The sequence below is a fragment of the Eschscholzia californica genome, unplaced genomic scaffold (genome assembly GCF_041429995.1).
Source record: "Eschscholzia californica isolate CP2 unplaced genomic scaffold, dmEscCali1.0.p SCAF_3, whole genome shotgun sequence".
Lineage (NCBI taxonomy): Eukaryota > Viridiplantae > Streptophyta > Magnoliopsida > Ranunculales > Papaveraceae > Eschscholzia > Eschscholzia californica.
The window spans coordinates 16,879,780-16,892,071 of record NW_028238420.1 but is presented as its reverse complement, the minus strand read 5'-3'; the positions used below and the strand labels follow the sequence as shown (position 1 = coordinate 16,892,071).

At 34.7% G+C, this 12,292-nt stretch overlaps 2 protein-coding genes across 5 annotated transcripts; both read right to left on the bottom strand.

Moving 5' to 3' along the window:
* Nucleotides 1-1,817: 1,817 nt before the first annotated feature.
* Nucleotides 1,818-4,307, bottom strand: LOC147548748 (uncharacterized). The gene is given in 7 exon segments (XM_086672533.1): nucleotides 1,818-2,610; nucleotides 2,730-2,800; nucleotides 2,875-2,994; nucleotides 3,082-3,126; nucleotides 3,128-3,203; nucleotides 3,679-3,833; nucleotides 4,140-4,307. Coding segments are annotated over 7 exon segments (651 nt in total). The 5' UTR covers nucleotides 4,248-4,307; the 3' UTR covers nucleotides 1,818-2,534.
* Nucleotides 4,308-4,976: 669 nt separating this feature from the next.
* Nucleotides 4,977-12,044, bottom strand: LOC147548747 (putative ALA-interacting subunit 2). 4 transcript variants are annotated; one of them, XR_015237923.1, is made up of 11 exons: nucleotides 11,763-11,869; nucleotides 11,562-11,645; nucleotides 11,283-11,434; nucleotides 10,138-10,199; nucleotides 9,988-10,062; nucleotides 9,742-9,858; nucleotides 8,642-8,712; nucleotides 8,128-8,425; nucleotides 6,224-6,940; nucleotides 5,783-6,174; nucleotides 4,977-5,327 (listed from the first exon to the last, which is right to left on the bottom strand). XR_015237923.1 is itself a non-coding variant. In XM_086670095.1 (11 exons), the coding sequence occupies exons 3-10, from the start codon at nucleotides 11,371-11,373 to the stop codon at nucleotides 5,814-5,816; spliced, it is 1,059 nt and encodes a 352-aa protein (XP_086526221.1). In that variant the 5' UTR covers nucleotides 11,374-11,434; nucleotides 11,562-11,645; nucleotides 11,763-11,901; the 3' UTR covers nucleotides 4,977-5,327; nucleotides 5,783-5,813. The 4 variants fall into 4 exon arrangements, 2 of the variants coding, with proteins under 2 accessions (XP_086526221.1, XP_086526220.1); XM_086670095.1 differs by having other exon boundaries at nucleotides 5,783-5,868; nucleotides 6,651-6,940; nucleotides 11,763-11,901; XR_015237922.1 differs by having other exon boundaries at nucleotides 5,783-5,868; nucleotides 6,639-6,940; nucleotides 11,562-12,025.
* Nucleotides 12,045-12,292: the final 248 nt, after the last annotated feature.

The window sequence follows — 12,292 nt, the reverse complement described above, 5'->3', positions numbered from 1 at the left end:
CAATTAGGATAACGATGACCATATAAAAGGTATGGAATTTTCTCATAGAGAAACCCACTCTTCCAGACATCTAATGGAGAGAGAGATTTTAGAGAAAAAAACTTTCAACCTATCTATCTAGTCAAAAGAAGAATAGTTCTTCTTCTCAACCTTCAATGAGGTCCTAGCTGACATTAAAGAAGGGAGATCAAGTCAACTTGCTCGGGTGTCTCAAGTAGAGGAGGGACAATTGGAGCTCTTATCTTACGGAAAAGGGCATTGGAATCTAAGTTCGAGGGAAAGCGATTAAGGTAATCTATTGTTCCATTCTAGTTCATCTTTTGTTCATGCATGTGATCCTGGTAGCTAGTGTTAAACATATAGATGTTTGAGATTCCGCTTACAACATTAGGTAACACCAAAACCCAACAATTTTGACATTAGTTTGTGATTTATAGAAGAAGAAGAAAGAAGAAGAGAGAGAGAGAGAAAGAGAGGGAGAGAGAAAACAAAAAAGGAAGTAAAAAAAATTGAGTTAAGGTCCCCGGATGGAGGTTGCAGGTCGACCACTTTTTGTCGGAGAAGAAGGAAGATGGGGATTGCTTCTAACCATACTTGATCAACTTGTTTTGACTAAGTCTTTGGTGAAAAACACATTGTCTTTAACAATAAAAGGCATTGCCTATAAAACTTCCCTAAAACTTATTCCTATTTTCTCATTACAGTTAGTAAAAGAGGCATCTGTATTAACTTTGAGATAGGGATAATTAGTAGGTGACCATTTACTTCGGTTGTTCTTTGGTATTGACTCTGCGAGCCTTGTTTACTAATGGCAGAAATGCAAGTATTTCTTTTATAACTTGATCGGTTGATGTTACCGTCTTCTGGAAACATCTCACATCTGGATTTCCAATGAACCATGATAAAATTGCAGTGAAATATTACTGTTATTGCATACATGAGTTCTTTCCATGAAGTTATCCATTCTGATAGTGGTACTATATTCATTGAGATGATGTTAAAGTAAAACTATAATTTTTTGGCGGAGGTGCATAGTGCAAGTGAGCATGTTCAATGGTTTCATCAAATGGTGCCTAAAATGTAAAATACAGTAATACCTTACCTTAAGGTATACAGTGATATCTTATCTTAATTCTTACATACTAATTAGAGGTAATTTCTAAAAAGGTCAAAATAATATTGAAAATGAGTAGAAAAGCACAAAACATTTGAAAATTATTATTCAGGTCAAAAAGTGTGCAAATACTAAAATACCCCTTTTTGTCTTTTTGTGTAACTAAATTCTTTTATTTTTCTTTAAACTTTAAATCGATATAACTTTTGTTTGAGATGTCGGATTTCAATAAAAATTATATATTTAGAAATTATTTTTCATTAGCTTTCTAACAAGATCCACTTTCAATACTTTTTTTCGAAAAAAAAAACTCAGAAAAAAACGACGTTTTTTTCCTTTACGTTTTTATGCAAACGTGTTTGCAAAAATCTGTTATGCAAACGTGTTTGCAAAAATCTGTTATGCAAACGTGTTTGCAACAATCTGTTCTGCGAACGTGTGTTTGCATAATGTAAACTGCAAACGTGTGTTTGCATAATGTAAATTGCAAACATGTGTTTGCATAATGTACACTGCAAACTGTGTTTGCAAAATATAGATTGCAAACATGACTTGCAAGTTTGCAGAATATAATCTTGAGCTGCATATCTTGCAAATAATTTGCAACCTCAAGTACAATACAAAACTATATAAAACACATTCTTAAATTTGTAATCTAGAAGTTCGTACGATTTTGAGAGAGAGATGAGAGTAGGGAGAGACGGAAAAAGAACTAACCAACTGGTTTTCAGGGCGAAAATAATTTACAACCTCAAATATAATACGAAGCTATATCCTTGATATATAAACTTCACTGACCGAACAATCTGAAACAGAGCAAACGCAAATTACAGAAAGAAGATTAAAAGAAAAAGAAAACATATTCCTCTCTTGGTTTACTTTCTTTCACGTAATTTCTGCCATTATTAAGCGACAAAAAATAAAAAAATCATAAGGAATACAATCAATACAAAGAATATCTTGATCATCAGCCACCGATTGGAAGATATCCCGTTAAGATACTTCCGCAACGCTCCTTGTGCTCCTTCGACGTTTGCTAGTGTATCCTCCATTTTCTCGTCAATCTTGTCAATTCGAATTTCACACTGCTCAGTCGACAAAATATGATGCCCCGAACTCCAAATTTAATAAGCTTTAAATATGATAATTGACTGTCAAAACTTAATTTTCAGTTCTAACACTCACTTAAGCCTGAAACAATGAATATTTCCAAGTTATGAACGAATATTTTTCTAGATCGACTCTACAAATTATCAACAATCAATTTACTAGAAAGTTCCGTATAGATATGAAAGAATTTTTGAAGTCTAAATACAACCTGATGGCTTACTCTCCTTGCTAAGATACCATGGTTGCTAGTTGCTGGAAGATGTTCCCTAATTCATGAATGGTTGATTCTACATTTTGAAGAGCTTCAGCCCTACTCTGCATGTAGTTGTCCTGTAACGGAACAATATATGTTCGAAGTTGTTGCGCGGAGGAATTTGTACTTATACCTGCAGGCACCAAGTGAAGAACAAATCAAATAAAAATCGTAATACATAGTGGCACGTAACATATTTGTGGCATCTTCTTCTTGCTTTTTCCTCTTCTAAATATAGGTTTTCAGATATACCTGTAAGAGATCCTCTGATCACATTGAAATGCCATTAATAGATCCATGTTTGCATAATACATAAAATCTATCTGTCGAGAGACAAAAAGATGCTTAAACAAACGGTGATAAAATGAATTCTTCAACTCGATAAGGGAAAAGTTACCTGTAAGTCACCATGTCCTTCAGCTCTAAAGGTAACAGAAGGTGGGTCTGGTACTAGAGTTATTTGAATACTTGCACCTGGCCATTCAAGATCATCTATAGCTTCCCTTAAAGCTGCAGACTAAGTCATTACAGTAAGTTTAGAATTTAACCGTCCATATATCGAAAGCAAAAAGTGCTTAGAAAGAAGAAAATGAAAAACAGATACCTTGACAGTAAAACTTAATGGAGTGCTTCCTACGGGTTTAAAATTTGTAGTCCTATGAAATGGTTTATGGGATCCTCGTCATCATCTCCGCATACATACAAGCATCTGGTGAATCAATTGACCTGCATTTATATGGGTATAAATATTTTTTTCGATGTAGACAACATAAACAGGTTGATGCATTTAGATGTATCCATACATGAAGCAGTCAACAGATATTTAAACTTCACGAAAGCAGGTCGTCTGATAGAATAAACCTCATAGTCTCCTAATTGAGAGATGTTGAGACTTCATACCATATAAACCAAATGAGCTGCAGGCCCAAGCACATAAAGTCACTAACTCATAATCCATAAGTCTAACATATCCGTGCAACAAACACCTTTCAAAGATCAACGTTTTGAGCTAAAACTAATACGTGACGACAGAGATTGTTCGAATAGTCACAGATTGGTGGCAGCAAGGGCTGGTTGTCAGTTCAAAAGTGGGCAACAAGCCTCACTACTTAAGCTACCCTTTTGGGTGAGCAAAATGTCCAAGACCACCACAAATTTAAATAGAGGTTTTTACTAATAATGTAGAAAATGAAGAACTTACTTGAGAAGAAGCTGCATATCAAGACCCGAGTACCGAATTTCAACAGTGTTTGAAAGTCCAAGTACAGAAAATGTATTCAAAGAATCAATAAGAAGGCCCAAACTAATTCCAAACCTAGGTCTTCCTTCAGCTCTGTAATCATAACTAAGGAATAGCTACAACCAAACAAGTCAACTTTGATTCTTTACAATTTCACAAATCAAATTAAATTGGAATTAGACACTGGATTAAGAAAGAAAAAAAAATCGTAAAATCGATTCCATACCATGTTTCAAATAAACTTTAGCATGAATACAACCGGAATCTTCAACAATCAAAACGATATCACGTTTAGATAATTCAAGAACAACATCTTAGATATTTCATGAAAATCTAGTAAACAATTCGAAGTAATAAGAAGAAACCCTAGATATTGTGTAATGAGAATAGAAACAGAAACTCTAGAGAGAGAAAAGGCAGACCTGGTGACGTTTCCATCGAACGGAAGAAAGTGCATCGACCATGCCTTGAAATTTGTCAAATTGACAAACCAGATCAGGGAAATCTGGTTCGATCGCCGAAGAACTCATCTTTCTTCCCGCCAAATGATGAAGTGCCGAAGTAGAAGAAGAATAAACCTTTTTTCTGGAGAGAGAGAGAGTTTTAAGGCTGAGGGTATGTTGGGAAATAAAATAATAGGAAATGACCTGATTGATAATTACTAATATTATTTGAAATCTTATGTATCATTCCCAATTTTATTATGACAACTTTTAATTAATAGAAAAAGATGATGGTTTTTTTGATAATTATGATAATATTTTGAACTCAAATAACCATTTCCCCTACTAATTAGGCCTTCGGCGTGATAGTGGTGCCTAGATTAGTTAGGTTGAGAAGCCTGAAATAGTAATACATAGAACTAAAGGCTTGGATGTGCCTAAATCAAAGATAATATGGGTCATGTACACTACAGCTACCTATTCACAATGTCAATACCTCATGGAAAAATTGGGCCGAATGTCAAGTTTTTTTATTTCAAGTTAAGAAGACAATTTATATTTTATTTCTTTAAATACTTCATATTCATATTTTTTAATCAATTAAAAGTCCAAATATTTATATTTTGTTTGGTTAAAAACTCGATATTTTTTTAAATCCTTTTGCAAATTTTTCACCTCTTTAGTAAGCAGTGACAACGCTCTTGCAAGCAGTTGCAAACCCTTTTGCATTATGTAAAAAGAAACTCTTTTATAACCAATCGCAAATTACAAGAATACCTAAGGAGTTGTAAACTCTTTTATAACCAATTGCAATCCTTTTGCAACAAGTTGCAAACCCTTTTGCATTATCCTTTTTCACAAAAACAAAATATTTATAGGGATTTTTTTACCAAATTTCCGGTTGAGCTTCCAGCTTAGTAAAAAAGCTAATTAACAACATTTTGTATGTACAAAGATTCAACTTCAATACAACAGACCTCCTTTAAGAAGTTTGTAGATGCCAAAAACATCCATAATTCTGGAAAAACTGTCTTTTTGCCTATACAGATAAGAAAGAAATCTTCAATCAGCAGGATCAACGCCGGAAAACACAAAAATATCAGGCACGTGATCTAAATTGATCAGAGAGACTCCCAAGATGATAATAGCCCTTGTTACCTATAAAAGCTGCATCTCAGGACAAAAATATACAAGGTAAACAGTTCAGTATCAGAATAGAGATATTTACCCTCGGACAAATTTAAATAAAAAAATTATCTGATAGTAGTTATTTGAGTTCAATTAAGAACCAAAAGTCTGTAATGGAGCTCTTTCTCAGGAAAAAAGGAAAAGAAACTCCCGTTTCTCAGAATTGTGAACTATTTAGTAATCGTAAAGCTACCATTAAACGAAAAGAAAAGATTTTCGAACCTGCTTACAAGTTAATATGAGATAACAGTGTCGTGATTATAAGATAATGAACGGTTAACATGATACGTTTTAAATCATATTGATGCTTAGATATAATTTAAACCTTCGTATATTTGGAATGCAAACATGAGTGACCCAATTCCTACTGATAGAGGATTTTTTTTTTTAATTACTGATAGAGGATTTAATATATTAAAAAACTCAGATTTTACCCAAATATTTGCAGATGCACCAAAAAGCCCTTTAACTGGCATTGCTTTTCATGTTCCAAGTTAGGTAAGTTGTATCACCATAAGGCCTGCCATAAGGAAGAACGGAAAAAAAAAAAAGATTAGAGATTAGCTAACCGCATCAGCTTTAGCTAAACATCAAGCAAGAAATATTGAGGTAGCAACAAGTAAATACACATAAAGGAGCCTAATAGATAGGAAATTAGGAATGTCAAACAAGATGATCGCCAAGTTAAATATTTAATACTAAAAAAAAATAACCTGCCAAGAAATGGTTAAGATTACTTTCTGCAAAAGCACAACAATCACGGGTTTATTAAAGGTTGAACACGTAAAAATATGAGAGTCTATGGCTTATCTTAATGTCTAACAAGCTCATGGTTCACTCAGAACTTTATAATCCACAATCTGTTTTGCTCAAACTCAACGTTGACATGGAAGTCCATGATATTGCAACTGACATCCAACTCAGTACAAATCAAAATTTAAGAATTTGAATGGTTCGGTTGAAATTCATGTTTCCTCTTTGTGTAGGCCAAAGAAGATATTATGCACATTTACGACCATTCGACTTCTAGAATGGTGAAGTTAAAGTTCACAGAATATTAAGCCTACATCTCAGTGTGTTGTGCTAATGTTTCTTCAGGATTTCCTACCAAGATGCAGATAACCGTCATACGGTCATTTTAGGACCAAAAAACCAAAGGTGTTATCTGATCCAAAATGCATATAGGTCAGTTACAAAATGCGAGTGATGATAGCTTTGATCACTGTTGAGTGCATGGTCAGACTAGTTGACATATATTAGAACCGGAAAATAAGAAAGATTCACGGGTACCTGAAATTTTACCTAGGATTTTTTACATGAAACAAGAGGAAAACAAAGGCAATGAATATGCAGCAAGATCCAACGGCAATATAGGCAAACCCAAGGAAGTCATTCTTTCCTCCCAACCAACTTGTTGTTGAGAGAACAAGCTTTTTCCTCCCTCCAAAACTGTATGTGTTGTAGTTGTTCATAAGTTTTACTACGATTAAATCATCTGGATTCAGATCCTCTTCAATTCTTCCATATAACTTCCTAAAGCTAGGGAGAGCAGCAGTACGCATCCAGACTATGAGATCCTCCTGATCGCTTAGCTGATTTATATTAAAAAACCAATTACGAAAATAGACCACAAGAAACTAAGCAGTCGAGAGGCAAAACAAATTATAAGATGAAATTAGCCTCGGCAGATTCAGCACAAGAAAGCAGTGTGTTTACATATCACTGCTCCGCTTGGTATCCAGGGAATTTTCACAACTTTCACATCTTATTTATGTCTTGCTCATGTTTAGTTTAGGCCAGCGCTTTGGGGAAAGCTAAATAGTTTCCGGGGTGTGAAGACTTGATAAAAAATTGGTCAATTTTGTTTGACAATTTTATTTTGTAAGTTGTTATGGGGAAATAAAAACCTACACCTCACCTCTCTCTCCCACCTCACCTCTCTCTCACCACCTCACCTCTTCTCTCTCCTCCATCTCATCTCTTCTCTCTGCCACCTCACTTCTTGCCACTTCATCATCTTCATCGGCAAAGGTCGCCGGCCGGCCAATTTTCCAGCCGGCGACCTTCACATAAAAAATATAAAGAAAAAAGGTTTTTTTTATTTCATCTCTCCTCTCTCTCTAGAAAAAAAAAATTCATCTCCTCTCTCTCTCTAAACTCCGGCGAAGGGGGTTTCCCTTCACCGGAGGTCGTCCGGCAGACCTTGAAGGTCTGCTCGAGCAGATCTACAAGGTCTGCTTCGAGCAGACCTTTAAGGCCTGCCGGAGTTTAGAGAGAGAGAGAGGAGATGAAAAAAAAAATTAGTTTTTGGAGAGAAGAGAGATGAAATAAATAAAAAACAAAAAACCTTTTTATATTTTTTATGTTTGAAGGTCGCCGGCCGGAAATTTCCGGCCGGCGACCTTGTCGGAGAAGAGAGAGAGGTGAGGTGGAAAAGTTCCCCATAAAATATATTTCCCCAGAAAATTTTCAAAATTTTACATATTCCCTCTAAAATTTTACACCCCGGAAACTATTTAGCTTTCCCCAAAGCGCTGGCCTTAGTTTAAGAGTTATTACTCTTACCAATTTCTAATTGTCACCCATGAACTTGATAAACTAAGGTGTGAAAATTTGTATCTATGTTCAAAACTAAAATTTACGAAAAATAATGTTTCATATAATAATAGCACTCATCAAGTCATAGATGGAGATAATATTTGCTAAATTCCCTGCATACCAAGCAGAGATCACAAATGAAATTTGCATCAAAAAATACTCGGTCAATCTTAGTACTTACAGCGACAGTGGGATTCAGCTTCCCTCCACCGATCAGGGTCCCATTCTGGAAGTTGATGGGATAAACATCTTTGCCAAATTTGTGTTCCCTGTCACTCTTCCAAGCAATATTCTTCCTGTTGACAATCAATTCCCTTGAACGGTGGAAAAAACTGTATGTGTCGTTGAACAGACTCCATGCGATCAACCCACAAGGAACAATTGGTAGACCATTATTTTGTTCCTCTGGTCTGCAGGACTTTATGTTTTGGTATTTCAAACCATAAAGCAGTTGGGGATCACTTCTACTTTTAACGTACCTGCAATATATAATATGTGTTTCAACCAGGGAAAAAAAGCTCCAATCCACTATCTTGATGTAGGTAAGAGTTACGCCAATGAAAAGCCTCGTCTACCGTTAATAATTCTTAATAGACTGATAATTGTACTTTCACAATCTAGCTACCAGCAGACTATCATTAAAACTAGAGAAAGGTGCAAGGTATACATATAATATGAATAGGAAAGCCACTTACCTGCGGTGATTCTGGTAGTAGTTGTCAAGCTGATAGTATATATAAATTGGAGCTTTCATAGCCTTATGCACCTGAAAGATATTTAGTTCACAGATCAGATGAAGTCTGAACAAAAAACTCAATGAACAAGCTTTTTGACCATGAATCCATCTTCATGGACCTTCTATTCCACTAAGACTACATTGTAGCTTATTGTAAAGTTTATAAACCAGGCAAGAACATACTCTATCAGATAATAAAATCCACTAAGACTACAATTAACATCAGTATGGTCCAACATTATTTTTTTACAATGATGCGATAGATCGTCAAATTTTGGGTTATGTCGTTACTATAAACCAAAGATATTATGTTACATGACATTTCACATAAAATGGTCGTATATACTGGTTTACCGGATTCCAAAATCATATATGTAGGTGTGTGTTTGAGGGGCGCAAGTAGTGCGGTCGCACCGGAGCCCCTCAAACTACAAAAGTTTCTCAAAGACCAAGGGGCCCCTAAATACCAAATTGAATCTAATAATTGGACAGACTACAATGTTCCAGAATAGGAGTTGTAGCTTAGTTGGTAAACATCTTGTACCTCAAGTGTGACGTCATGAGTTCAATACACCCTCTTGTCAATTTTTTGTTTATTTTCTCAACTCATTACTATCCTGAACTATTAGTGTATTGTCATAGACTGTAAATATTTGGGAGCAAAAAAATGCACATCTTAGATTTATCAGAGTTAAAAAAAATTATGTAACTTTGTTCATATATTGCTAACTCTGGCACAACATTAGCATGTTTCACAATGCAAATTGATTATTTCTAGAATAAGTGGAAAATCTTGAATCAGGTCGAACAATTTAAGAGTCGGCACATATAAGGAGCACTTTCATGTTGAGAGATGCAATAGAGTTCTTTGAACTACCATCACTATCACTTTGTAATATATAATCAATTAATTTCAGATCTTACAAGTTAGAAGAAGAAAATAGGATTATCAACATATCATAAATAAAAATAAAAGTAAACTAAACAAATGAGAACAGGTTTGCATGTCTGCAAGTCGAAACTTCGAATAAATGCAAATTTAATAAGAGAAACATTCACCTTCAAGATTTTAGTGCAATTTTTCGAAATTAAGTCATCTTTAATATAAGCCACCTTATCGTTTCTATGTAATTCAGGTATACAATCAGCGTCATATCTATCCACTATTTCCACTACCTGCAAAACAAATAACCCTGCTCCATTAAGCTTGTTTTTAAGACAAATAAAACTAATACAAACGACAAAAAAAAAAAAAAAAAAAATCAAAGCCTGGATACACTAAATAGTACTAGGTAGAGACATTACACTGTGTGAAGCACGAAGAGCAACCATTCCAAGAGGAATAAAAATAATACCCAGTGAAAGAAAAGTTGTAATCACCTGTAAATAAGAAATTTTTATACAAGAATATGTAAATAAATCTAAATTTCATTGATGTTATGCTATATAGCTCACCCATGCTGGTGTCAGAATAGGTTTACACGCAGGAAGATTTTGTTGTGTAAATTGATACAGAGCTGGAAGGACACCACATTAAATAGTCAGAATGGTTTATGTTCGAAGTTAATTTAAATAATAGAATGAAACATGAGAATCATAATGTCAATATAAATTGTTTTAATTTATTAATTTTACAAGCAGCAAACCATGTCTTTATAGAAGAAACGGGAGTACCCCTCATTATATGCCCCTCTCAATCCTCTAATGGATACACAACCTAAGCACTCAAGCCTAACATCAAATAGATTGAGAAGTCTTGGTTCTTTCTCTTAGAAGGCCTGCATCTTGCATCGTTCATATCTGTAAAGTTATTTCCAATCAATGGGATGCTATTCGAACAATGTTCTGAAGTGGTAGATGTCTAATTGTATTCATTGGAGTCAGACTTGATGTATAAGTCCAACAACCTCAATAAGTTATTCTACCGAGAAAGTTTAGCAGCTAACATCAGCTGTGAGATTCAACAATGTTAGCACTCATTTCACCTCTCCACACATAGCTCAGTTACTGGAAGTTGGTACATTTCAATTAGTGAAAACATCATTCTAGATCCCTAACCTCCTTTAGTTCTTCCACGCTTTAGAATTCAAGATCGTATCGCTTTTTCATTGTTCTTCTATTTAAGCACAAATTTATGACGTAAGTAATAGATTTCACATAGTTCATTCTTCATAAGGTCAAGCATTTTGGTTTTGGAAAACAGAACTCAATTACATTGACCATCTCTGCATATGATCAAAATCCCTCGACAAATACATTCTCCCTTATAACTCACTCTATAGTTCGTTTCGAAAATGTTTATGGTTTCCCTGACAAACTCCAATTAAACTAAGCCATACAAGAACGCGTTCAAGAAAGAAAAACAAAAACAAGAAGTATCATAATACTTGCTTCCATACAAATCCTGAGTAGAAAAGAGATTCCTAAACATAAAAAAGACCAATTACAACTATTAACAACTGGGTATAATGTCAATTTTGGAATAGAGAATTTATAATTCACCAATTGAGGAAATAGAACAACTTCTGAAGTGTAATTTTACCAACACAGGAAATAAAGAGAAGGGAAGGAAAACCTAGATATAAAGAAAATTTCAATACCTTTCTGTCTCCTAGATAAAACAGGAACAGATTGACTTCCACTCCCACCACTAAGAGCCCCAGATGTACTCCCTCCATCCACATCCATCATACCCAAACTTTATTCTAAAGACTTCTTCTTCTTTTCTCTCTCAAGAATAAGAACATGAATACTGCATAAAGAATAACTTAGTTCTAGATGTACATTCAACATTCAGCAATTCAAGCATTTGAGAAATGGAGAATGAAAATTAACAGGTGACAGGAGAGAAAGTAGAAGGAAGGTCTTCAAGAAATTACCTTTAAATTTTCATTAAGAACAGCTTCATCACACAGCAAGGGAGAAGATAGAACGCCGGAGATTAGAGTGAAAACCTAGAATATCTAGAAAATGAAAGAAGAGAACCAAGTGAGGAATGGAAATGGAGAAGTTAGGGTTTTCTTAATAAAAGAAGAATCATATCAGGAATAGAGGAGATTGCTTGTGAGTGAGAGAAAGACCAAATGAAAATACTGTGTCTTTAATTCCTTGATTTTCAGGCAAGAAAATGGTTTTCTGGGAGAGAGAGGGTCGGAGGAAGAGTTGTTGGAAGGTTTTGGAATACCACGTAAGGTAAGGAGGACAATACAACTTTGTGAGGGATGGGGGGGTCGGGGTGGGGGAGATCATGTCGACGGATGGGCATTGGTTTTCGCCATTTCAAATGTTCATCAATATGCCATCATTGATTTGGGACATTTGGAAGGGAAGTTTTACCAACAATGTCTTTTTTCGTTAAATGCAATATCTTTAAAGACGATCTCTTTTATAACGTACTAGGCATAGCTCGTGCCTCTGGCACGGTGAAAGTCTTAATTATAGTGCGATCATATATATATATATATATATATATATATATACTATTTATTTGTTAAGCATTATTTACTATATTTCTTAGCTTAAGTTCGACAATTTTTTTTTAAAGGGTCTTTTGAGTTTACCCCCTCAAAACTAATTAGTAATTTAGTTTATCCCCTTTAGTAATCATAAA

Excerpts from the sequence above, each read along its gene's own strand:
- LOC147548747 (XM_086670094.1), bottom strand. The coding sequence starts at position 11,373 with ATGATGGATGTGGATGGAGGGAGTACATCTGGGGCTCTTAGTGGTGGG. Across the intron at positions 9,859-9,987 it reads CTCTTCGTGCTTCACACAGT|GTAGTGGAAATAGTGGATAG; the intron begins GTAATGTCTCTA and ends TTTGTTTTGCAG. Across the intron at positions 6,941-8,127 it reads AGCTGAATCCCACTGTCGCT|CTAAGCGATCAGGAGGATCT; the intron begins GTAAGTACTAAG and ends AATATAAATCAG.